Source organism: Leopardus geoffroyi, chromosome B1, assembly GCF_018350155.1.
Source record: "Leopardus geoffroyi isolate Oge1 chromosome B1, O.geoffroyi_Oge1_pat1.0, whole genome shotgun sequence".
NCBI lineage: Eukaryota > Metazoa > Chordata > Mammalia > Carnivora > Felidae > Leopardus > Leopardus geoffroyi.
The window spans coordinates 32,439,630-32,467,144 of record NC_059327.1 but is presented as its reverse complement, the minus strand read 5'-3'; the positions used below and the strand labels follow the sequence as shown (position 1 = coordinate 32,467,144).

Genomic DNA, 27,515 nt, shown 5'->3' with positions numbered 1-27,515 from the left:
TATTTGAATTCTAAATCCTTTACCTATGGAGAAAACAAAGCTCTCATATAGATCTAAATTTTGACCGTGTAATAAACCCAAACTGCACATTTTTTAAATAGTCTGCCAATTGCCCCCTGGATCCCAGGCCAATGCTCTGTTAGAATAGGACGATGTATATTGCTGATATCTTTGTATTATCTCAGATAACATAAAAGACTGTTTTCTTATGCCCTGACAGGTTGGTACAGAGGATATACCCTCCAAAATAAATCGAAAAAGGTATGGTTTATCATTTCATTTTTAATTTGAATCTGTCTGCTCGTTTTGTGCTACTCATTTTCTGCTCATTGCTGTCCTCTAGACCTCGTTGGTGTTCTCTGTGATGGTTCTTCTTTAGACCTGAAAACACATTCTCTGACCTCAATGTTTAGGTAAAATGGCACAAGTCCCATCGGCCATATTCCTACCTGCCACCTCAAGGATAGAGGCCAGAGGTGAATTCACACACTGTGTCGGGCATTTTGCTTTTTGTCCCTCAAGCTAAAAAGGGTGGTGATACAGTGACATTGTTATTGTTGGCTGTCTTCTTTCAGGGGGACCCGTGCTGCTTCTTAATCCTTGGGCTGCAACGCTTACATCCCAGAACTAAAGCGTCCCCCCATTTCTGCTTGATTCTATCCTTTCTCACAAAATGGATAAGCCAGCGTCGTTGTTTCGAAACCGGGAACCTCCCAACCCCAGTAATACGTCATGAAATCAACTTAGTGGGTTATTAACCATCATTTTCCAAGAACCAAAACTCTGAAAAGTAGAAAAGAAAATGGAACACTGTGACAAATCCTGTTTCATGCAACTTTTGTTTGCGGCTCATACGTTTATGTGTCTTCTGTATTTTAAATTATATTTTATGTATAGTTAAGTACCGGGTTGCCATGAGAATGTATCTCATCATGGGCAGAGAGGTTGAAAAATACTGACCCTAGCAGGTTCCTGTACCCAGTGCCAAAACTACTCATCAGCAAGCTAAAGAAAATCTATTAGTTATGTTAATACCCCCCTCAGTTAATTTTAGGTCTGGTCAGTGCTTTTCCTTTGACGCACCACCCTCTGGAGCATATGTAGTCAGCATTTTGTTTTGAAAGAGCAGAGTTGATAGGGCCATAGTATTTCTCAGTTAGTTCACATGCAAAATAGCTCATTAGGAAAGGGGTAAGAGAGACATTTCAGATTTTATCATTGAAGTGAACAAAACAAAACAACAACAACCCAAAACCCACAGTTCTTATTTTTCAAACACAGCATGAGATACAAGTAATCTGGGCACATAACTCTCAAGAGAGCACAGCGCGTAGAGAAGCCCCTTTCTACCAAGTGTAGGGCATTAGAAACCACTGTTTTGGTCAGGCTTTTTGTATATTTGGCTTTTATGTCATACGCAGTATTTTCACATACACACACACGCGCGCACACACACACACACACACACACACACGCATTGTGTTAATTTTGACAGTTTCATAATCTTCCAAAAAAAAGGAGTATTTGCTCATAACACGAGTATCAACTCCCACAATTTTGGTTCTTTTTATCCCGCCCCAAATCCTGATGCTGAATTTTTCTGCCCATAGTTTGATTCTTGTGCCACATGTTTTCATTTCCAGCTTAACTATTTTCATTTAATCTCTTGCTGGCTTTAAGTTCTCCAGACCTTCAAATAGGGATGTACGACAGGGATGTTCTTGTGTGAATGAAAGCATGATAAGACTAAATCCAAGACCTTCTGTCCTTTTAGGATCTTTGTACTCGGTTTATAGACACTCCTGCCGCTTGGTATGGGGTCAGCCCTATCAGTGTTTATTTTATTCACAATTAGAGAAACGATAGTTTTTTTTTTTTAATTTTTTTTTTTAACGTTTATTGATTTTTGAGACAGAGAGACACAGAGCATGAACAGGGGAGGAGCAGAGAGAGAGGGAGACACAGAATCTGAAACAGGCTCCAGGCTCTGAGCTGTCAGCACAGAGCCCGACGCGGGGCTCGAACTCACGGACCGTGAGATCATGACCTGAGCCGAAGTCAGACGCTGAACCGACCAAGCCACCCAGGCGCCCCAAACGATAGTTATTTCAAAACATGATTGGAGTTAACAGTTTTGAAGTTCTGAGTTTATTAAAGAGCAAGAATACTTATGCCACTTAACCCTCAATCTTTAAAAAAAAAAAAATGCTAACTTAAAAAAAATGAGCCAAAACCCATTCTCAGATAAGGTCATATGAACTTAAAGAACAAACACAATTCTTGATTTTTAACTGGTGATTGCGAATCATGTTGAAACAAGCTCCCAGACCACACTCTCCCCTTTCAGAGAGGTACAGAATGTGAGGATCCTTTTTGCGCATAGACGACCGCGGTTTCTAAGGCATCCTGTGATGTCCTAATAGATCAAAACCCATCTTAACTAGTGCCCTTGTCGTCTTTGAAGAGTGAATGGAGTGCTTGGCTAGGATCGAAATGACAAGTTCCGGGTGTGTTTTTCAATTTTTTTTTTTTTTTTGTCTTCATTTTCTTAAAATCCTTAAACTTGAAATCTCAGCCTTATGAAGAATGATTTCAGGAAGAGCTTCTTTTAAGTCGGTGATAATTCAACGTTGCATTTCAATGAAATGGGAGGACAAACAAGGACCTGGCATTTACTTGTTGATTTTTAAGTTGAAGTATCTTCTTGGTGGAGAACTCCAGGAAGAATCTAGGGAATTCAGATAGTCATCATGAATTATGTTGAGCTTTTGACTCCCTTTCATTAAGAGATCCAGCCTATTGGAAACGCCCTTCTAATGCTGTTTTCCTGCCTTTGACGGTCTTTAGGGGAGGAACTCTTTGAAAGGCCTATTATTTTAATGGAAATTTTGGGTGTCATTTATCAGCCAACCTAGCCATTTAGAGCAGTGATAAAATGAGCTTGTGGTTTTACAAATTGAAGAAGCCAAGAGCTTTGTAGAAACTGATTATTGATCCCGGCATGATTGTGGAAGTGTGGATAAGGGCAATATCTAGAAAGTCATTTTTTTTTTTTTTTTTTTTTTTTTTTACTGAAGTGAGTTAAGTTGCATTGAGAAAGGAAAGCCAAAAATGAGATAGGCTTTAAATCAGTAACCTATCCCCCAAGTTTATCCTGCCTTTTTTTTTTTTTAAGTTTATTTATTTTGAGAGAGAGAGAGAAAGTGGGGAGGGAAAGAAAGGGAGAGAAGGAATCCCAAGAAGGCCCCGAGCTGTCAGCGAGGAGCCCAATGCGGGGTTCAAACTCATGAACCGTGAGATCATAACTTGAGCTGAAATCAAGAGCCAGACGCTTAGCTGACTGAGCCACATAGGGACCCCATCCTGCCTTTCTGTGTATCAGATGGGCATAGGAAAAGTTCTACAAGGCTCAGATTTACCAGAGCAATTAAATGGCCGTAGGTGGGCATATGCTCTCATGGAGGGAGGATGCCTACAGAGAACAGAGTGGTAATGCAACGAAATAAATATTCTGTTAACAGGAAAACCGTCAGGTCTGTAAATTTAGCATAAATCACCTGCTGGTAGTCTGCTTAGATGTTACAAAATAAGTCACTGTTTTTATTTCACATGCTTCTGTCTTTGATTTGGACTTCTCCCCGTTATTAGGAGGAGACCAGTCATCAGATTACGAACGCCCAAAAATTTTAGCTGGTCCATTACCCTTCTTGATGAGAAAAGTCTGCTGTGAGGATATTCCTTGGGATTAGCAGTGTTACATCGCATTGTAACCTACAAATATGGCTCCACGTAACTATTGCTTTAAGTGATTCATCACTTACTAACTTCCCACTCCCCGTTTTTGTTTGTTTTTAACCATTTGATCGGTTTCCCAACATGACTTTGAGTCCTTTCTCTGTAACGAAAGAGGTCAGTGTCCCCTTGCTCCTGTGTGTGTTCTGGGGCTGCTCAATAACAGACTGGCGTTGGTACTTTCTTACTTAGACACCCTATGGAGGGGAAGGTAATGTACTTGTTTGGGGGTTCTTCCTGCCTGGCAGGAAAGGGTGGCCATTTTGCCTTTGACTCAAGCAGTGGCAGGATCTCTCCTGCCATCACCACTTGTGGGAACAGCTCCATCTCAGATTTTCTTGCTGTTTCCTGTTTTGTTGACAAAGGGCTAAAATGGAGAAAGAAGAGTATTATTCAGGCAAACATAGCACACGAAACCGGACACCACACTGACCCCAGTGGTCGGTCACTGAATACATTAAGGATCGCTGGGTACACACACGTCTTTGACCCGGTCCCCCAGGTAGGAGGATATTCGTCTCCCACCTTTGTGGTCAAGACGCAGAATGTCTACAGGGTCGCACTGACCTTTGCAGGTGCTGGGCTGGGAGCCGTTGGGCCAGTGGTTGCCCATTAAATGTGCTCTTTTCCGACTTCTACTGGTCTGGCGTGCACACTGCCCTTAAAACAAAGAGCAGCAATGCCTTTTCCAGATGGCAGCTTCGCCGTTTCTTGATGAATGTATCACCCAGTTAAACAATAGAAGCCGCTGGCATTTAGGAAAACTCAGATCCATGACCTGCTTTCTGGTGGTTAGATCTGATCTTCGCTTCTTCAGTTTCTACTGATTGGTTTCCAGTCTTTCTCTTGGGTCCTTCTGGGCCTTGGTTCTCCTATGGGCAATGTCACAATAGCGATGGAGAATCGCCTCTTAGGAATATAGAACGGAGAGCCATTTGAGACTGGATAATTAGAACTAATTGATTTGGGGCACATTTGGTTTAAGTAAAAGTGCTGACAGGGATTGTTGTAGAAAATCACTGTAATTTTATGGGCCACTAAGTACATAGCCCTCCATGTCACTAATTATGTGAAACCATTTAAAGGGAAGCATTTCATGGTACGATCTGGAGGGTTTTAGGATCTCACTGTGAAAGTCCTTGACATTACTGCGGCCCTGAGCTGACCCGGACATGTTTGCCTATCCACTGGGGAAGCATCTCTCCTAGGCTCTGGGAACCCAGCTCTTAATTTCTGTCTTTTCAGCCATGCTTTCGTTTAGGTGTCATTCAGGATGGTTGGCCCCCCGCGAGCCTGGCCGCAAACTCTAGCCACTGTCCAGGCATCCTGTTTCTTCCTCATTCATTCCTGATGCCCTCTGTGCTCTTTACGCTGAGATTCGTACAGCCGCGTAACCAAAGTTCTTCTCTCTGTAGGGGATTTTCCCTGAAACGTATATCCATTTGAAGGAGGCAACCGTGGAGGACCGAGGGTAAGTTCCAATTCCAGGAAGACTCCTAGAAGTTGGTGAAGATGTCAAATTATCACTAAAGAGTTTCTTTTGCGCAAGATTTCTCTCTTCTCATATGAGAGGGAAGCGAATACAAACCTTTTCCTGACGTGGTTCTTTCTGTTACAATTGTTCTTCCCTGGCATCCTTCCCTAGAATCCTAAAGACGGACAATGAATGAACGAAGGGCCCTTACCTTCCTTTTGTGCTGTCTGCTCACTGAGTGTTTGCGTGCTCATGTGTGCACATACGTGAAGCTTTGGCACTCTTTTGCGGGTAAGATCTGAGAGCCCCCAGTTTGGCACCCTTGGGACAGAGATGGGCAAGCTGCATCCCTACAGTAACCAGCACTAAAGCTTAGACAAGTCAGGTAGCCTCACTGCACCTTGGACTTTTCCAGTGCAGATTGGGGGCAATAAATCCGGCCCTACGTTGGTTGAGCTTAATGTAAAATTATGAAACAGTGTGTCTGAACGTGGCCTGCAGATAATATCCATCAAGTTTTGGATGTTCTTATTTTTCATCCACCCTGCCGTGTGTCCTGGAAAGTACTTCCTCCGTGGCCACTAAGAGGAGTAAGACGCTCGGCCTGAAGTGGAAGAGAGAGACACGGTGTGGTTGGTGAGCCCAGGGGCCAGAGAGTTAAGGAGGGAAGGAGAGCCTGGCATCCCAGGGCTCATAGAGAGTGGAACGGATCAGAGTCACGCAGGCTCAAGGCATCAAAGGACAGTCTCGGTCGTCAGTTCTGCATCCGTGTTTTATAGACGAGAGGTGGAGACATGCCCCAGTTCACACGGCTACTTTTCAGGAGCAGAACCAAGGCTGAAAACCAGGTGTCCTGCCCTTCCGGAGAAGCTTCCTTCCAGTGGGCCATCCCTGGGGAGGCCTCCATTGTCATGCTGGCGAAAGGGCACGCAGGGAGGCATGATCCCATTAACTAGGGCTGACAGGTAAAAATGCAGGGTGCCCAGGTGAAAATCAGATAACAACAAGTACTTGTTTACAGTAAATATGACCCAGGTATTTCATGAGTCATACGGGTACTAAAAAAATTATTTTAGATTATATTATGTATATTATATATCATATATTATGTATGTTGTATGTACAATTATACTATAATGTATATATCATATATTATATAATATATATTGTATATATCATATATTATATAATATATATTGTATATATAATATATTATACTATATGTACATATGTATCATGTTATAAAATATAGTATATACAACATATATAATATATGATATATAATATAGTATATATTATATAATATAACATGATATATAATATATATTAATATTAATAAATATCAATATATAATAATATATATTATGTATAATAATATATAAAACATAATTATAATATATACTATAGGTGATATATTTATTATAATTATATATAATATATATTATATAATTTATATATAGTAAATATTATAATTTTAATTATATAATTATGTGTTTTATATATTATATGTCTTATATATATTACATATATAATATAATACAGATTATAGATTATAGATTATTTTAATCTGTCTGAAATCCAAACTTAACTGGGCGTCTTGTAGTCTTAATTAAGTCTGGCAATCCTACCACTATTTGCCATTTGTTCGCTGCCCTTACTCTCCTTTTCTCCTTTTGCTCATCATAAAAATAGCAGAGGATTGATGTGAATAGATACCGGGCCCTCTTTGTTGTAAGTCTCCTGTGAGCGAGTGAGGAGTTTGGTTTGTATGCGTTTTCAGCGCAGCGAGGCAGCAGATAAGAATCCTGAGCATCACTTCATAAGAGAGCACTGCCTCGGTCCCTAGCAGCAGGTCCTGGTTGAGGTTACAAGCCCCACGACCCCTGTGCCATGAACACTTTACCCTCTCTCCCTAATGAAACGGTTGCTTGGCAGAACGAGCTAAAATACTGGCTTTGGGGCTTCCATCCCTAGGAATCACCGAAGCCAGCAGTGGCTGATAACCATTGCTCCTGTAACGATCCGAAATGGGGCATTCCAGGCTGGGCCATGGGTCCATCTCATTGCAGAAATGATTCCTTTTGAGAGCTGTAGTGGTAAGGTCCTTCTCTTTCCCTCAGATGCCTAGGGGTAATAAAGTCTTCCAAACAAATTTCCCCACAACGGGTGAGTTTTGTCTTGTCTCCAGCCTAACCAGCCCCACTCCCGTCTTTGACCTGTGGGGAATATGACCTCTGTCAAGAAAAGCAGGGATGATCGACCCAGAGTAACACGAGCCTCTGTCTGGTTCTCTTTAGGCAGCACGAGACCGTGATCCCTGGTGAGCTGCCACTGGTGCAGGAGCTCACGTCGACCCTGCGAGAATGGGCTGTCATCTGGCGCAAGCTCTATGTGGTGAGCTTTCCCCGGGTCTTGAAGCTGGTGGCGTTATTTTCTGGTCCTGTCTCTTCTGCTGCAAGGTGTCAGCAACATATGAGCTCTCTGCATGGAGTAGGGTGCAACCATTGTTGTGTTCCATTGTATGGAACCCCCCGTACCTCAGCCAGAAACCAGAGGATGGGGAACACACTGATGGAGTCCATAAAAAGAGAGTGAGGGAGTGAGAGCATGAGTGGGGGAGAAGGGCAGAGAGGAGGAGAAAGATAGACGGACAGAGAGAGAGGGAGAGAGAAAATCTCAAGCAGGCTCTGCACTGAGAGCGGAGGGCTCTATCCCATGACCCTGGAATCATGACCTGAGCCAAATCAAGACTTAGGCTCAACCGACCAAGCCCCCCAAGTGCCCTGTCTTTCTTATTATAGCCATGCTAGTGTGTGTCAAGTGTATCTAACTTTGGTTTTGATTTGGTGGCTGATGACAGCATCTTTTCATGTGCCTTTTGGTCATTTGGATATCTTCTTTGTAGGAATGTTCATTCACGTATTTTGCCCGTCTTAAAATTGTGATATTTGCCTTTTTATGATTGACTTGTAAGGACATTTTGTCTCTTATCAGAGATATGATTTGAAAACTCACTCTGTGGGTTTTTTCCCTTTCTTGATGGTACTCTTCGACGCACGAAACTTGTTAATTTTGAAGAAGTCTGATTTTCCCATTTTTTGGTTCTGTTGTTTGTGCTTTTGGTATCCTAAGAACCATAGGGTGTTCTAAATACAGGATCTTGTTGTCTGCTTCTTTTCCCAAAATTTATGCCTTTTATTTCTCTTTCTTGGTCTTTTGCACTGGCTGGAACCTCTCCTACAATGCTGAATAAAATTGGTGAGAGAAAAAAGAAAAAAAGGTCCGTATAACGGACCATACAGTGGTTGATAACCATCATATTCTCATTGTCCTGGGGTAGGGTCATTGATGACACGAGATGGTGGAAGGAGCAGTAGAAACGCTCTTAGCCTTTTGATGTGTAACCCAGTGAATAGGAATTTGTCAGTGTTTCACCGCCCAGCCGCGTGAGGACTCCCGTAAGTGTGGCACACGGCAGCCAGCGTACCTTACCGACCCCGCAAGTTAAGTGGTATTAAGTCACGGTCTTAAGACTTCTCTTTGAGGCCAACTCAAAGGACTATTTCTCTCGACAGTGGTTTGACCTCATAGTGCCAGTAAGATACACTAGTTCAATGGGAAATTACACAGGAACCAGCCCATTGTCTCCACGATAAACCATAATCACAAGTTGCGTGTAGGTTTGCAATCAGGACGAGGTAGATGTGACCTTTAATATTATCGGGCTGAGAACACCCGGGGGCAGCTGTCTTGCAAGAGGCCAGGAATGCCCAAAGTCCCCGGGCAGCAAGTTTGCATCTGTGTCCCACACCAGGAAGCTCTTTCCTTGACATCGGAATGCACAAATATCCTTTTCTGACGTTCCCTCTTTCTTGGAGACCCGGAGGTAAGTGAGCGTCACTAGGTCCTGCCTCCATTAGTATCTTTCCCGGCTGACCGGGAATTCTCACGGTGAAAGCTTATTCTCTCATTCGATGCATGCATGAGTGCAGTGAGGGAGGAGACTGGACCCGATGTCCTGGAAGCCATTCTCTTTCCTTTATGTGACTTTGTTTATTTAGGGTTTTGTTCAGTCATGTGTTGACTCTTCATTTGAACTCTCAAAAGCCAATCTTAATAACTTATGGAGAACACCTCCCTCTAGACCCTTAATATTAAAAACAGTAATCAGAAGCTCATTCTAGCATAACTTCTAAGAGTTAATGTATGATTCCATTTCCATCCTGGGCTGGTGTTACCCATGATGGATCACAGCAGCAGAAATCACCAACCCCTTCTGTGGACAAGCACAGGATTTTTCTCTGCCTGCCCATCTTTCAAGGCCTAGTTCAAGTTCGTTCTTCCTTATCGTGTGGCTTCTAACCACACCAATCCATAACGTTTCCTTTTGGACCGCTGGAGCACTTACTGAGGCCATCATCCGGCCCTTAGGGCATACTGCATTGTAATGCCAGTGATCTTTTGATCTCTTTATGTGTAATTGAGGGGTGAGCTACCTGTAGGTTCTTAAATCAGGAACTCTGGAAGGACAGACCTGCCCTTTTAAGCCCATTGGCCGACATCAATCATTCGATATGTCCGTCGAAAGCACTCTCTGGTTCTGGTTAATGGATCAGTTAGTGTTGGATGCGCAACAAGTTTGATAGATGAGAATTGCATATACACGGGTTACTTCCTTAATGCATTCTTTCTGGAAACTGGTGCATGGTGACACGTACCGGATAATTAGTACTGGGAAATGAGATCTTTAACGTCGTAATGTCAGAGAGTGGAGAATATGGACGAGGTCGACTTTCTTGTTGAGACACAATGCTTGTGCTCACTTCATTATCTGTGTCTTCCACATGTTTACAGGCAAATCTACCATGTTGATTGTTGGTAGAAATGAAAAATAAGTGAACGAGGGAGGAAGAAGTCTGATTCGTGTGTTTGGGCTTCCAGAAACCCGTACTGTTTAAAGGGTGGTAAGCCCAGGGTGAAGATTTCCTATGTGGGCGTTTCCCTATTTAATAGCAGAAAGAAAGAGAGAGAGAGAGAGGAGAAAGAAAGAGAGAAAGAAAAAAGAAGAAAGAAGGGAGGGAAGGAAGGAAGGCAAAGAAATAATTTCTGTCTTCTCTCAGAGGACAAGATTAACTTTTCCTCTCAATATTGACAGCTAATAAAGTAATCATTTTGCTAATTGTGAATATTTAAAAATGTCTTATAGCTGCTATAGGTGACTAAAACACATTCATTGTGGGAATCTTAGTCAATTGATAGGGCTCAGCAATCTGCTTCTGCTTTTGATACTTGCTTGTTCATTAAAATATAATTCACTTAGGGGTGCCTGGGTAGCTCAGTCGGCTAAGCATCTGACTCTTGATTTCAGCTCAGGTTATGATCTCATGGTTCGTGAGTTCGAGCCCTACATCGGGCTCTGCATTGACAGTGTGGGGCCTGCTTGGAATTCTCTCTCCTTTTGTCTTTCTCTCTCTCTCAAGATAAATAAACTTAAAAAAAAAAAGTTAAAAAAAAATAAGCCACTTAAAATGGGTTCATTATTAATCATGACTTTCTTTTCTTCCTGTTCCTTCCTAAAATATTGACAGTTCGCTTCAGGCAGAATTTCTGAATTCCTTTCTTAAAAATTTGTGCATCAAAGTAGCAAACCTCAAATATTACGCTTTACTGGGAAAAAGGTAAAAGGACCCCAAATCTGTAGTTTTCACCCCTCCCCATCCCACCCATAGTTTTATCAGTGTTTTTGATTTTTCTGATTCTGTAAAGTCTTTCAATTTGTGTAAAGATAAATCTTGATTTTACTAATCCACATCGATACTTATATTTTTCTTGTGCATTTCCTCCTTCAGACTTTGAGACCGGGTGTTCTGTTTGATATCTGTAAAGATATTTGTGGAGTCTTACAACATCCATATTTCTCTACAGCACATTTACTGGTTCTCTCCTTCTCAATCTGTGCTCATGAGAAATTGATGGAGTAGGGGCGCCTGGGTGGCGCAGTCGGTTAAGCGTCCGACTTCGGCCAGGTCACGATCTCGCGGTCCGTGAGTTCGAGCCCCGCGTCGGGCTCTGGGCTGATGGCTCAGAGCCTGGAGCCTGTTTCCGATTCTGTGTCTCCCTCTCTCTCTGCCCCTCCCCCGTTCATGCTCTGTCTCTCTCTGTCCCAAAAATAAATAAACGTTGAAAAAAAAAAAAAAAAGAAATTTATGGAGTAGATCCAGAGTCTTGTATGAGAGGAAGGTGCCATCCACTAACCAGTATAAGCCCAGCCATGTAGACACAGGTAATTATTCTAGACAGGGAAGACATTTGGATAGCTGTGATTTATTTTTAGCAGTCACACTGTACCCTTGTGAAATAACCATAAACATGTTTTAAAGGTTTCATTGAAGAGAGGGGAACCCACTCGTCCAAAGCACAGAGAAAAAAAAACGATGACAACCCACATGTGCCTTCTTTTCCTCTTTGTTAATATTAGCGCCAGTCTTTGCCTTTTAATTGTCTTTCCTGGTGATGGCGGTTTTATGCTTTGGGGAGAAAGCAGGCTGTGGGAGACAAACCCTGGGCTAGAAATCGGGAAGCTTGGCCCTGCGCTGCCTGGCTCTTAGGCAAGTCGCTTGATGCCTCCAAGCGTCCTCTGGATTCCGCCCCTCTGTGAAAGTGACGTAAAATCTGCCTTGCTGACTCCATGGAGTTGTGAGGGCATGAAAAGAGATGGCAGCTGTGAAATCATGGGGCAGACTGAACATCCGGGACTTTGCAGATATCATTCTTGCCGCTGTCCTAGCTTGAATGAAATAGTAGCCTCTCTGGATGTCCTCCCTCTGGGCAGCCTTGACTTGGCATCCCTCTGCCCCAACTCAGAGTCTCTGAAGCTCCCTTGTGTGTGCCCCCTGAGCCCCCTCTCCATCCAAGGCCACTTCCTTTGCCTTGTGTTATCATCTTCGGCGGAGCGGCCTTGAGCACTCAGTAACCAGGCTGTTCCTCATTGCAGATAGTGAGCCTCTTTCGTGTAGACTCAAGTCTGGGAGGCATGGATCACTCCAGAAATGAAAAGGGAAGCATGCCAATGCAGAGTGCAAATTCCCCACAGTTTCTGGCTTTGTCCACGCCGCTGTTTCTCCCCTGGAGCCTGTCTAGTGGGTGTGTTTTCAGTGGTGAGTCAGGAAAGGGGGAAACATTGTGAAGGAGGAGGTGGTCGCCTAGTGAAATGGCAAGATGGTGGACGCTGGGGTCAGATAGGTGACCAGTTCTTACGTTCTGGTTTGCACCCTTACTTGGTATGTACTTTTATATTCAGGAAAACAAAAACAAAAACAAAAAAACAGCAAACCCAGTAATTGTTACCGCAAACAAACAAACTGAAACAGAAAGAACTCAGATCCTCAAGGCAGGGATTTGGGTCCAGGGTATGCCAGTAAGCTGATTCTGCAGGCTGAGACAAGTCCTTTGACCCCTAGGTTTTATTTTTCTTACCTAAAATGGTAATTCCATATTACATACCCCTTGCACGCTTGCTGTTAGGATTCAGTAGGATAATCTGTATAAAACTCCCAGGACACCGCCTGGCACTTTGTCATCAAAATGTGACAGCCCCCAACTATCCCCTTGCAGCACTGCTTCTGTGGAATGCTGCCCCCAAGTCGTTTCAGGGTGCTCTCCAACTTGGGGCTGATGGGCGGGCTCCCTTCCAGCTCGGTGCGAATTTAAACACCCTCGGTCAGTGGTTTCACACGTATTCTGTCCATTCTTCTCTGCTGCATCTCAGGATCATTTGTTCTCCCCAGCCTGGGAAAGTACATCCAGTGAGCTGAACTTCTTTTTTTTCTAGCAACACATCTTCCACTCGAGTTCCTCCAGCCGCAAGGGCGGACGCCTGTGCATTGATTTAAACATCACGGGGGGCGCCTGGGTGGCGCAGTCGGTTAAGCGTCCGACTTCAGCCAGGTCACGATCTCGCGGTCTGTGAGTTCGAGCCCCGCGTCGGGCTCTGGGCTGATGGCTCAGAGCCTGGAGCCTGTTTCCGATTCTGTGTCTCCCTCTCTCTCTGCCCCTCCCCCGTTCATGCTCTGTCTCTCTCTGTCCCAAAAATAAATAAACGTTGAAAAAAAAAAATTAAAAAAAAAAAAATAAACATCACGGGACTATGGTGATACCCAGGTGTCCCTTTTTCAGTAACAACCCAGCAACACTTCTTGAATCCGTGTGAGTCTACACCCCACGTTCTAATCCATTTTCTCAACCAATAATCAGGACTTGAAAACTGACAGGTTAGGGTGTATTTGTGGGGACAGATGGATGGCAATTTTTGAAAGAGGTACTGTCCTGGAAATTCTGAGATATTTGGTGATGGTGAACATACTCTAGAACTTCTCCCCTCCTGAGATTTAGCTATGTGCTGCTCCCCAGCTTCCGGTTGGAGAAATGGTTCAGTGAGTGTGGGTCAGCCGGCCTGATTGGCCCATACAATTTTGGGAGGCTGAACCTAACCCCTTCTTCCCCACAGAAAAGAAATAGGAGACAAGCCTGGTGGTGGGTAGAAGGTGGTTAATGCGTGATGTAGAATCACGTGAACATGATTGCCGAAATGTAGTTCATAGAAGGGACTGATCTCTCCTTTAAAATTCGCCAGTGCGATAAAACCTTGAGCTGGTCTGTATGTAGTTCTGTAAAAATCTGGAGCGGAGCAAGTGCCCAGAGCTGAGGTGGGCGCGGGGAACTTGCCAGACACAATGGATCGCCTTTCTTCCCATCGTTGCATATCCACGCAGATTAAAGCTACTCAAGTCTAATCTTTCTGAACTGGTGGTTATTACTGGCTGCCGGGGCACATGCTCTGAAGTGTAATTAAGCTCGGTCCCATGGTTGGAAGCCAGTGTCTGATTGCTTATTACCAAGGACAGAAAATTCCCATAGAAAACTGTGTCTCGTTTTCAGGACATTTCATCTGCAAGCCCTGCTGGGGCGTGGCTCTCGTGGGAGACAAGATGGGACGTGGCAGTGACTGGGGCCGGGCAGGGGGCGAGCTTTGGGTGTTTTCCCGGGTTTGTTTTACTCTGTCTGGGTCGCCTGCCTTTCAGGATTTCTCGCGCTACTTCCTGCGGCACAAGATTGCCTTCCTGGAACCTGGTCTTGAAAAATGAAGCCTTTGCTAGTCAGGCAGAGCCTTTTTCTGGGAAAGAGAAGAGGCCTCGCTAGCGTGGAGAGAAAGAGTATCCGGGGCCCCGTGGGTTCCCGTTCGCCCAGAGAGCAGAGTCCGTGCAGCATGAGGACGCCCAGGAGCCAAGATGCCACTCCAGACCCCAGGAGTGATAGACACTGGGCAAAGCCAGGAGAGTCACGGCAGAGAGATCTACCCGGGTGGAATTCGATAGAGCGTGTGAGCCCATCAGGAGTGAGATGGTCAGAGTCGGATACAGTCAATCAGGAAGTTGCTTAGAAGAGTAATTAAGTTTAACATCTCGGCCATAGACTCACAGACGCTCATCCCCGGGAATGGATCCCAGACCCAGTCCCTTTGTTTTACAGATGGGCGTGTATCTCAGAGGGAGTGATTTGCCCAAAGTCATTTCGCGAGCCAGTGACAGAATTAGAAGTCGTGACCAAGTCCCCATGCTTTCTGTCCAGCGCTTTGGCCTCGGAATCAAAATCGGCACAGAAGGGGAAAGGCTGGTGGACAGAGGAACTATTCCTTTGCTGATGGAGAGGTGGAGGACCAGAGAAAAGTCTTTGTCTTCTGCATTCTTTGGGAAAGTGACTAGAAGCCAGGTTTTCTGACACCCAGGGAGGTGGCGTCACTGTCTCAGTGGCCCCTAGGATTTCTAAAATACTCAATGGGGGGCTTCTCTATCCCTGCCACTATTGAAGGCAAAGCTGTTTTTTCTTGCGACTTTGTTTTTATCTCTAGAAATTCTTAGAGAGAGAAAGAGCATGCACGAGAAAACCATTCATAATAGAAATGTAAAAAGTGAGACCTTCGAGGGGCGCCTGGGTGGCGCAGTCGGTTAAGCGTCCGACTTCAGCCAGGTCACGATCTCGCGGTCCGTGGGTTCGAGCCCCGCGTCGGGCTCTGGGCTGACGGCTCAGAGCCTGGAGCCTGTTTCAGATTCTGTGTCTCCTTCTCTCTGACCCTCCCCCGTTCATGCTCTGTCTCTCTCTGTCCCAAAAATAAATAAACGTTGAAAAAAAAAAAATAAAAAAAAGTGAGACCTTCGAGATCTCGAAGCAAAAAAGAGGGAGAACTTCTAAGCAAGAGCAGGAATGCCTATATTGTCTGGTCGGAGACTATTTTGATTTCTCTATGTCACGCAGCTGTACCTGAAATTGAAATCAGAGGGTTGTTTTACATCTGAGCTGTCAAAATTCATTCTTGAGTCACTCCTGTCCCAGGATTGTGCTGATTTTTGCAGAGAGGATCAGAGAGATTGTTAAAGAAATTCCCTGCTCTCTTAAATTATGTGACAGTGGCGGCTAGTGCAAAAAAGGCTGGGGTGCCTGGGTGGCTCACTTAATCGTCCGACCTCAGCTCAGGTCATGATCTCACGCCTCACGAGTTCGAGCCCCACGTCCGGCTCTGTGCTGACAGCCTGGAGCCTGCTTTGGATTCTGTGTCTCTCCCTGTCTGTCTCTGCCCCTCCCCTGCTTGTGCTCTGTCTCTCTGTCTCTCAAAAATAAGTAAACATTAAAATAAAAAAAAAAGGTTGGGATTAATGATAACAGAGAAGGTACTCTGCAACAGGCAGGCTTGGGCAGTGTAGGATTTAGGAAAGAAGACAGGAAGAGGTGTGCGAAGCCAGAACAGGTGGAGACTCGGGTCGTTGGCTCAGGGGCTTGTGGGGAGGGTTCGGTTTTCTCCTCACCTGGCCTCACGGGCTTCCCCAGGAACCCGTAAAGTGTCAGGGTCCAGCTGTTGCCCAGAGCATCCGACTTCGAACAATTTCAGAAATGTGGCGAGGAAATTCACGTCCGTAAAGTAAATGGGGAAGTGGCTTCCTTTGGTGTGTTCCAGCTTGTGTCTAGAGAATTAATTGGGCACAGTGAATCACAGAAGAATGGCTGTCTTCATCCTTCTTTTGGGGGGGGGGGGGAACTTGGCAAAGAAGGCTGATATGGACAGGCAATAATTAAATCGCCCCGGATAGTGTCTGATATCATTGAGACCAAGAACTTGTGAGCATGTGCCACAATGCACTGTCTCTCAGAAGGGATCCCCTGAGTCTGAGCCCTTTATTTTTTTTTATCACAATACGAGAAATAATATCTTCGTTAGAATTTTTAAAAACCCACCAAAACAGCTAAGTAAGAGTAGACAAGTAGGTTGCAAGAAAGAAAAAGAAAGAAAAAAAGAAAAAAAAGATCCCTTTCTTGCCCAGCAGCTTTGAAAGGCAAAAGTTTACAGCCTCAATTTCTCACTCCTTTTGTCAAGTTGAAAGACAACGGGATGGCAATATTTTATATAGAATTACGTGGGGAAAAAACCAGGGTTTTTACCTTTGCCTATTAAAAATGAAGCTTTTTAAAGTATCATCTTTATGCTTTTCAAAAGACTGACTGATGAGAAAGAGGCAATTCAGAAAATGCCAAAAGCATGAGAGGTAGCTAATTGCAAAATGTTAAGCAGGTTTCGCGTTCTGTATTTTTCGGATCCATAGTGTTAATGGAGCATATAAGCCAGTTCTTCGACTCTGTCCTTAGTGTTCTCACAGGACATTGAACTTCTTTTAGGGCTTTTATCACACTCTGCTAATCTCACTGCTGTCTCCCCCCTGTCCTGGCCCGACTTCTGCACCGAGGGCTCTTCGCTCTGCGTTTGCTCTTTGTTCGGGAGTACCTTGGGTGTTTTCAGTATCTTGATTGTACTTGATAACTTGCCCAGGAATCTGCCCCAGGGATTGTTGTAGAAGAACATCACAAAAGAACATGCTGTACAGCCATTGACAATTTTCTTTGTGTATGTGTGTGTGTGTGTGTGGGGGGGGGGGGGTTGAGTTGCGTTGTCTTTACAACAGATAAAAATAGTTCCTATAATTTGAAAATGTATAGTTACATAAATATATCATGACTTTTCACCTATAAATAAAAAAGAAGTGATTTCGTAGTATTTATGGGGTGATTGGAATTGTGCAAGTTTTTATTTCAAATAAACATTTGAAAAGCGATCCACAAAACGGTTTTGTTTGATGACTGCATCTCAAATGTCTTCCTTCTCCCATGTACACCCTATCATATTTCAACCATTTATTTTTCTTCTGGCACTTTTCATAATTTAAAATTATCTCGTGTGTGTATATAAATATTCTATGTTCATTATTTATGTAAATAATATTGTATAAATAATTGATATATATTCTTTACATATATAATCATATATTAATCATTTAGATAAAATCAAGGTCTTAATGGCTTGGACATCAGATACTTGCCTCTTAAAATGATAGAGGTACGTATAATTAGTTAGTCATAAGTTCGTTTGGTTCAGGTATAGAAGTTCTTACCGAAGCCCAGAATAACGGTTTAATTATTGTAGGTCTAACAATTTTCGGGATGGTCTAACAGTTTTATGGGGACTTTAAATAATATTTTCCATTTTACTTTCCATTATCCTTTATCTCTGATATAACATTTTTTTCTCCATCCGTAATTTACTTACGTGGCACATTTTATAGAACGCCCACCCTACAGCAGCTCCTAGGGATACAAAAATGAACAAGCTCCTCGTCCTGTAGAAGCTGTCTTAAGAAGAGAGTCAAATGGGCCAGGATGGTCCAGGTTCTGAGTGACGTGATGAGAGTCAACCCCAGGAGCAATGGTAGGGATAGCCAGCCCACAGTTAGGGTTTCAGGCAAGAGACTTCTAAGTTGAGACCAAAGAAGTAAGAATTAGCAGTTGGCGGAGCTCATAGCGTGTGAGGAGGTGTGAAATGGGGGGGGGAAGTTTGGGGGGAAGAGGGAAAAGGGGTTCCAGGTAGAGGAAGTACCATATTGAGAGGGTCTGGAGCACTCCAGAGAAATGGGCATAGCTTTTAATGGGAGGAGTATAGATTTTTGAGGTAGAGATTGGTGCAAAATGTAGCTGGGAATGTGGGCAGGACCCAAGATAGGAGGGAGTTTACAGTGTGATTGCTGTGTCTGGAAGACAGAGGAAATCCCTGGAAGGTTGAAAACAGAGGTGGGACATGGCTGAACTTAGGGTACATGGATGATTTGATATACTTATGCGTTAAGAATAGTCATCCATTCTACACTGGCTTCTCTGATTCGAAAGTTGAAATAGGGTAGGGAGTGGGCGTGGCCTAGAGCAAAGCCATCCCCATTTTTAAAAGATCCCTTTGAAGTTCACAACTTCATGGCAAGACGAATGGCTTCAGTAACACCTTATAAAGTCAGAGCCGAGTCAAAAGATATTTCCATCCTCCATCACACCTTCATATTTTTGTTCTTTCCTCCGCCTCACTTTCCCATCCTAGAACAACAAGGTGACACTTTTCCGCCAGCTGCAGCAGATGACCTATAGCCTGATTGAGTGGCGGTCCCAGATCCTGTCTGGAACGCTCCCCAAGGATGAACTGGCAGAGCTCAAGAAGAAGGTCACAGCCAAAATTGATCACGGGAACAGGTAAACGAGGGATGAGTTCGCTGAGGACTTGGAAAGAGATGGGCGCATTCATGCTAAGGCCATACCTTGCCATCAGTTTTTGATCTTGGAGTTGTCGAAGAATAATGCTTCCTGCCCTCTTTTTCGCGTTGGAAGGCATTTAATTTTGTTGGAAAAATTTGGCAGTCCCTTCTTAGGCCAGACCCTGCGCTTGGATGTGTGTCAGGGAGATGACAGATGAACAGGGAAGAGGAGACTTCCCTGCCAAACAGACGGAAAGAGACAGCACATCGGAAGTCACATTTTCTGAGGCCTGGGACCGTATCAACTTTTATTCGAACAGTGGATTTTAAATCCGCATCAGACTCATTCTCTTTCTCCCCATGCTCCCTAACTGGGACTGTTGTTTGCAGTGTATGAAAACCAAATTTACAAGAAGAGTAAACCATATTTTTAGCCTGTTGATTAGGTCTCCGGTAACCTCCAAAGAGTTTATCACTTCATTAATCTTCCGATTAGCTCAGGCAGATACATAGGTTCCAGACATTACTGACCTCAAGAAAGTGAGAAAGCCGCCAATTCATGAGTTTACGTGGGCTGGGGTTCATTCTCCTGACCAGCTCCTTTTACAAGACAGGGTGGTTCCTTCATTAGTTTTGTTGATGATCTCTTTGCCTTTTAGTTTCATTTTCTACATTTCTTCAACTTGTGCATACGTGATTTTTCTCCCCTCCCCTATTACCCTACTTCTCCAACCTCAGGACTCTTGGATCTACTTCTGAGACCTGTTAAAATACAGCTCATTATCCTATTACTTAACTGTTATAGGCTCTGACAACTGTATTCAGAAATAGCTGGGGTCAACAGAGCACACAGGATTCAGGTTCAATCATTATTTGAAATCTCCTGTGTACCCTTCACATATATTACTTGATTCTAGCCCATTTTATGGTTAAAAAAAAAAAAAAATAGACCAAGTGAGCTTAAGGGATTTACTCCCAAGTTACATAGGTCATAAGTGGGAAAGGCTAAATTTGAGCCCCAAACACACGATTCCATGTTTAAAAAAAATTTTTTTTAACGTTTATTTATTTTTGAGACAGAGAGAGACAGAGCATGAATGGGGGAGGGTCAGAGAGAGAGGGAGACACAGAATCCGAAACAGGCTCCAGGCTCTGAGCGGTCAGCACAGAGCCCGACATGGGGCTCGAACTCCCGGACCGCGAGATCATGACCTGAGCTGGAGTCGGACACTTAACCGACTGAGCCACCCAGGCGCCCCACGATTCCATGTTTAAAGCTCCCTCCTTAGGGTTAAGAATGCACTGCTCTCTCGTCACTTGTCCATTCGCAGGACTGTAATCACAGGGGTTGTGTTCCTAGTCACGTGCTGGGGGCATTTTTTCAAAAACAGCTACGGTGGGATAAGTCGGGTCCCTCCTTGCGCCTCTGCTGCCTCTGTATTTTTGAGTCTTGTGTGACTTGGGCCTAGAGGACTCTGATCATCAGCGTAGAATGTTAATGTCCCACAAACAGTTGAACATGCCTGCCTTGAGTAGCAGTTCAAGAGATCAAGCCGCTTCGTCAGTGCCTCAGTGCTCAGTCTCTGAGCAGCTACCAAGACCCATGGCTCATGCATCTGGGTGGCCTGTGGGTCTGGCTGCCGTGGAAAGGAACCTGCCAGATTCAATCAGTTGATGGAGATGCCGTAAAACAGGGGGGAGGGTAATTAGACATGTTTGCTTTCTTCCCAAAGACTTGGCACATCTCACGGTGATCCCTCAGCTCTCTTGCCCTTTGAACATCCCTTCTCCCAAATTGCTGGTGCCTGGAATGTTCGCCGGGCATTCGGATAGCAGGATCTTGTTTCCACCACAGTCCCCAGCGTCTTGGAGCTGAGCAAAATGTTTCCTACTCCTGTGTGCCCATCGGGCATAAGAGCCTTAGTAGGGATTGTGCCATGCACAGACCGCACGGCTCTTAACATTGTCTGTATAACACAAGAGCTACAACTTAACATAGCCAGGCGTGTTTTTGTGGCAATTGCTGTGGAAGAGCTGCTATTTGCCAGAAGTGCGCCAGAGTTTGCCAGAAGTATATCTGGTATGTAACTAGACATACCGTGTTACGTGCTTTCCATGTTATCTCATTAAATTCTCCCCAACGATACTGAAGCGTGGGCAGTATTTACAGATGAGGAAGGCAGGGCTTCACAAAAGTAAGTAAGTTACCTGGGGTCATCTATTAAAGCCGAGACTCCAATCCTGATCTAAGTGACGTCGGAGCCCGTGCTCAGAGATAGGTTATGAGATTCCAGCAGCCGAGACCTACTTCATTGATCTCCTTTAAGACGGTCTTTTTTTTTTTTTTTTTTTTTTAATCTTTATTTTGGAGAGAGAGAGAAAGAGAGACAGAGTGCAAGCAGGGGAGGAAGAGAGAGAGAGGGAGACACAGGATCTGAAGCAGGATCCAGGCTCTGAGCTGTCAGCACAGAGCCCGATGTGAGGGAGGCTTGAACTCGTGAACTGTGAGATCATGACCTGAGCCAAAGTCGGACACTTAACCCGACTGCGCCACCCAGGCACCCCAAGACAAGTCTTGAGTTAAGGATTGTCCTCAACACTGAACTTTTTTTTTTTTTTTTTTAATGTTTTATTTTTAAGAGAGAGAGAGCGACAGAGCTTGAGCGGGGGAGGGGCAGAGAGGGAGGAGGAGACACAATTGGAAGCCGACTCCAGGCTCTGAACAGTCAGCACAAAGCCCTATGCAGGGCTCAAACCCACGAACTGGGAGATCATGGCCTGAGCTGAAGTCGGATGCTTAACCTGAGCCACCCAGGCGCCCCTCAACACTAAACTTTTAGGGAAATCCGGCAAAGCCCCCAGATATTTGTGCATCGGTCCATCATTGTTCCTGTGCCAAACAATAGGAGAGTAGGGAAAGAGACATTGGTCAGAGGGATCTGGTCAAAATCAGTGCCACTGTTGCTTTTCCTCTTGAGGTTCCGTGGAACAAATTACTTTGTGTATCATTCTATGAGTTTGGTTGACATTACCATAAGCGTTCTATCTCTTGTTATGTGGAGAGGAGGCAGAAATTGAAAGGCGAAAAGCCAAGGGAGCGGTTCTTGACTTGGTACCACCCAAACTTTCTAACTGTCAATCCTCTGGGTTCTTTCCTGGGCTCTTCAGGAACGAGTCTGTTCTAAATGAGGAGAACCCACTGATCACTCCTTTCTTTCTAGAATGCTGGGATTAGATCTGGTGGTGAGAGATGACAACGGGAACATCTTGGACCCAGATGAAACCAGCACCATCGCCCTCTTCAGGGCCCATGAAGTGGCCTCAAAAAGGATCGAGGAAAAGATCCAAGAAGAAAAGGTACACTTCCTCCGACGTGCAGATGAGGTTTCATTTTTGCTTTTGTTTTTGATGAAAGGGAGTCATTGACAACAAGAGGTAGAAACGTTTAGAAACTCATCCACTGCCGTGTTTGAAAAGCAAAAGAGGACAAAAAGAATGAATGAGTCAGGGGTATACCTTCTGATATGGAAAGATCACAAAGACAAAGAGCAAGATGGAGAACAAGGTGTACAATATATTCATCTTTGTGTTTCAAAAAGGGATACACATACCACAGCGTTTGCACATGCGTTGACTGACTCTGAAACAATAGACAAGAAGTTGATAATTAATGGTTGCCTCTAGGAAAGAGAACTGGGTGGGAGGGAGCCTTTGTACCACGTAACCTTTCGTATTTGGTGTATATAATACAATTTCCAAACTAAATAAAACCATGTTCAAAAAGAAAGCGTTTGAAAGATTTGAAAGTAACAATTGGACCTTAAATACAAATTGGAAAGGTACAGAGAAAGAGAACAAGAAAAAAAAAAAATCCCTCATAGTATGATGGCACAGACCCAACCATATTGATCTTTTGATATATATTCTTCCAGTCTTTCTGTTCTGTTGAGTAAAGGCTTCTCTTTACTTGGTTGGTAGTTTTGTCTCCTGACTTAGCACAGTTGTCATAATATTTAATTGTGTTCCTGGCTCCAGTGGCTCACCATGCCTGAGGGTGAAGCCTTTCCAGAGGAATCTCTTGTTTGCAATGAGAGCTCTTCCCAAAAAGAGGGATAATGAATCATGATTCTTGTGCCTGTGAAGTTCATTCAGAAGCCATTTGAGAGATGAGAAGTTCTTGAAGCTTCCCAGCCACAAATTGTCTTTAGACGGCACTTAATGAATGAGGTGGGCTTAAGGCCCCCAACAGGACAGTCTTGATCATTCAAAGAATAGTGATGGGGGGCGCCTGGGTGGCGCAGTCGGTTAAGCGTCCGACTTCAGCCAGGTCACGATCTCACGGTCCGTGAGTTCGAGCCCCGCGTCGGGCTCTGGGCTGATGGCTCAGAGCCTGGAGCCTGTTTCCGATTCTGTGTCTCCCTCTCTCTCTGCCCCTCCCCTGTTCATGCTCTGTCTCTCTCTGTCCCAAAAAAATAAATAAACGTTGAAAAAAAATGTTTATAAAGAATAGTGATGGTGCTTTGCTCACTCGACCGTTTAGCCACGTGCACACGCTTTCTTCTCCTTCAGTGCTTCTCCCCCGGGGGGTAATTATATTCGTCCCGCGTTTGTCAGCCCGTGTCTTTGCCATTGTTTGTCATTTGCTGAAACCAAGATGCTTTTCTCTCTTTCCCTCTGTGTCCAGTCGGTTCTTCAGAACCTGGACTTGCGGGGCCAGTCTGTCTTCAGCGCTGTCCATACCTATGGCCTCTACGTGAACTTCAAGAACTTCGTCTGCAACATTGGGGAGGACGCCGAGTTGTTCATGGCCCTCTATGACCCGGACCAGTCCACCTTCATCAGGTAGCCGAGTCCCAGGTCATCTGCGGTTGACCTTGCAAAAAGACCCACTCTTACGTGCCACCCACCTAAGGAGCTCTTTGCTAGGTTTGGGAGGGGGAGATAGAGAAGAAGGGAGGGTCTCTAGGTGATAGAAAGTAACATCCTTTGGGCTCCTGAGCCTTTCTGTATGGCTGCTGGCACAGTGTGTGTGCTCCCTGGGTCTGAGAATCACAGGAAACGCATCAGAACATGGAGACAGGGACAGGATAAGGGAGGAATGCATCGGCAGAGCACAGAGGATTTTAAGGCACATGACACCGTAATGGTGAATGCGTGTTATCATACATGTGTCCAAATCCGTAGAACGCACAGCGCCAAGAGTGAACCCCCTAAGGTAAACTCGGGACTCTGTGTGGTAATGACATATCGGTATAGGTCCATCAATTGTGACCAATGTGCCACTGTGCTGGGGGATGCTGATAGTGGGCGAGGCTGTGCACGGGTGGGGGCAGGGCTATATGGGAACTCTGTACCTTCCGCTCAACTTCGTTGTCAACCTAAAACTCCTCTAAAAAATAAAGTCTGTTTAAAGAAAAAAAAAAGCGCTTTTTAAAAAGACTGTAGAGAATAATAGGCTTTGTTTGACCCTGCAGTCACACTGCTGCTTGGCTGAGCAGCTAAGAAAACCGATTTAGTTTTTGACTAGATGGTTAAAAGTAGTTACTGACAAATCGTTCATTTCTGCAGTAGAAATTTTATCTGAGTGGGGTGGCGTGAGTTCCAGGGGATGGATCGGGAATGATTATTTTGAAATTATATTCCTGATTCCGCAAAGTGGAAACCATCATATGAAGAATTTGAGTTGGAAGAAAGACCCCAGACAGCGGCTGGGAGAACGTGCTGTCTGTCTGTGCCCGTCCTGAGCAGCGTCTGTCTCGGGTCCACCCTGGGTGTGCCTCTGAGCGCTGGGCTGTGGCACTCGCGCTTGTCCAAAGCCAGGGGACCAGGGAGCGGCCACCTGTGCGCTATATTCACACTTGCCCGATAAATTCAACAGAGCTTGTTTGGGCCTTCCTTTCACCCTGTTAAGTCTATACCGAGGGTAGCCCCATCCCCAGTTAGCTCTTCGTTAAGGATATTTTTTTTTTCCTTCCCCAGTGAGAATTACCTAATTCGTTGGGGCAGTAATGGGATGCCCAAGGAAATAGAGAAGCTTAATAACCTTCAAGCAGTTTTTTACTGTAAGTGCGACCTTAAGTTTAATAATTTTCTGTGCTTACGATGTTAGCAGATGCGCATGGTAAGTATATGGAAAACATCAGAAATGAAAAGAAGACAAGAAAAATCATCATGATCCCCCTAGCAGGAATAACCGCTCATTTATTTTGCAGATATTTATTGAGCACCTATTATTTTTTTTTTTTATAATATATGAAATTTATTGTCAAATTGGTTTCCATACAACACCCAGTGCTCATCCCAAAAGGTGCCCTCTTCAATGCCCATCACCCACCCTCCCCTCCCTCCCATCCCCCATCAACCCTCAGTATCGAGCACCTATTAGATGCCAGGCACTGATCTGGGCACTGGACGTATAGAAGTAAACACATCAGAAAAAAACATCCCTGGGACGCCTGGGTGGCTCAGTCAGTTAAGCTTCCGACTCTTGATTTCATTTCATCTCAGGCTGTGATCTCGCAGTTGTGAGATCCAACTCTGTGTCGGGCTCTGCGTGGAGTAGAGCCTTCTTGAGATTCTCTCTCTCTCTCTCTCTCTCTCTCTCTCTCTCTCCCTCCCTCTCTCCCTCCCTCCCCCCCCCATCTCTCTCCCTCTCCCCTCTGTCCCTCCCTGCCTGTGCTCGCTTGCTTGCTCTCTCTCTCTCAAAAATAAATACACTTTAGAAAAAGAAAAAAAAGAAAAAGCATCTCTGGCCTCAAGGAGCTTTTGTCCAAAAGGGGAAGACAGTCAGAAACAATGATCAAACACATGAGTAAATTGTATAGAATGTTAGGGGTCATAAGTATTTTTCCGGGGGGGGGGAGGTTTGTTGGGAGCTTTGGGACTGGGGAAGTGATCCTTTTAAATAGGTGGGTCAGGGCAGACCTTCCTGAGAAGGGGCCATTTGAACAAGAACTTGAAGTTGACGAGAGTGAGCAATGCTGATGAAGAGCTTTGCAGACCGGGGTTACAGCTCCAGCAAAGGCACAATCTCTATTTTTTGGTTCGCTCCTCTTTCAATGACCTTTCCCCTGTATTTCTCCTCTTCTCCAAGGTAGGAGGAGCGGTGCTCTCTCTGGGTCAAGAGCAAGAAAATTTATTGGGTCATAGAGCTGAGACATGGTGACTCTTTCTCCTGGGTTAGAACTTTCTTGGGGTTCTCTCACTTTTTTATGACATCAGTGCTTAAAATGCCCCAGAGCCGCAGCCACCTGCTCTGAGAGGTGTTGGTGGGCAGGCTTCTCCAGCTCCCACTAGGCCTAAAGGGGATACACTCTCCTTTCTTGCCTTCTTTCCTTAAGCCCATGCACATATATGTTATCTCCCTGTTCTCTTACCACTCTATGGCAGGGAAAATAGAGTCTAAGGTAAAGTGCCAAAGGAAGCAATAGGAAGGGGCAGTGGACCCAGTACAGTCTAGTCATTCATTCATTCATTCATTCATTCATTCCTTCCTTCCTTCTTATTAGTATTTGTTCCTTCTGTTAACATCTCATTTTCACGACGAGCACGGTGCGATGACCGCTCGTGAGCTGACCCACCTCTATCTTTACCATCTGGTAATCAAAGACAGAAGAAGAGATTAAACTCTTCCCGAAACCTCCCTTCCTCAATTCTAAGATATGTGGATTTTCCCCTAAAATCAAAAAGCGTTTATTGGTCAATGTGTACATTGAAAAACCATTGGGGAAAAAAAAAAAAGGAATTATTGAGCTTTTGGCCCATCTTCTAATCAATGACATTTTAGAAAAGCTGCATTTTATCCTGTTTCTCCCACACCCCTCCCGATTACGATCTTCTTGGATGTAAATTTCATGTCCAGCTTTTTCAGTGAAATAGAATGTGGTGACCACATCCTTGATCATTAAACAGTCTTCCAAAACTTCTTTTACAAAGGATTGCACATTATTAAATAATTGCAGTGTGCCCCAATTTATGTCACTAGTCACCTGGAGTCTTTATCTTTCTATTAACAGAAGCCTCACAAAACTTAGAATAGAAATTCAGGGTTGATGCCATCATTGGTATATATCCCTATTTTGGAGACCTCAGTTAACTCAATTACAGAGGATGGATTCGGAATGATTATTTAGAAAGTAATTCTTGGTTCAGTAAAGAGGCCTTGGACAGCTGTTTCGTGAAAAGAATTTGAGCTGCAATTAAAATATCTCTGATGTTAAACAGAATGAGCTATGTGGGCTCATTCACGGATTCACTCACCCATCCTTAAGAATACAAACAAGTATAGAACACGAGCCGCAAAAAAACAGAGACATCCACACATCTTCCATTGATCAACATACACCGAGAAGCTCTCCATGAATACCTCTCAAAAAGCAGATGAATAATTACAGAAACCAGCACATGTAAATTTCTGTGTTATAGCTGCCTCGCAGGATTATTTGGAAGATGAAATGAAATAACACCGGCATGTGTAGATACCCAGTAAATGTCAGCGTCGCGCAAGCTTTGATTTCATCTGACACTGAAATGCAGCCTGTGCTCAGCTCTGTCCTGGCAGAATATAAAGTAGCAATGACAGGTGTCCCGATTTTTAAGCACCCTGCTTAAATTGATAAACTAGAGACTTTAGA

General features: G+C 44.3%; 1 protein-coding gene across 3 annotated transcripts in view; it reads left to right on the top strand.

Annotated features, from left to right (window-relative positions):
* The window catches only part of DOCK5 (dedicator of cytokinesis 5), a 227,698-nt gene that overhangs the window by 85,003 nt on the left and 115,180 nt on the right, over nt 1-27,515 (top strand). For 2 of the 3 annotated variants that reach the window (XM_045456777.1, XM_045456778.1), the window contains exon 1: nt 24,862-24,944. Coding sequence is in view for 1 of the 3 variants with exons in the window: in XM_045456779.1 (XP_045312735.1) it covers nt 221-261; nt 5,208-5,263; nt 7,564-7,660; nt 18,732-18,880; nt 22,104-22,239; nt 23,567-23,724; nt 24,862-24,960 (736 nt within the window). In the remaining 2 variants the exon portion in view is untranslated. Of the gene's footprint in view, nt 1-220; nt 262-5,207; nt 5,264-7,563; nt 7,661-18,731; nt 18,881-22,103; nt 22,240-23,566; nt 23,725-24,861; nt 24,961-27,515 lie in introns of those variants that run through there. The other variant, XM_045456779.1, reaches the window with a different exon arrangement.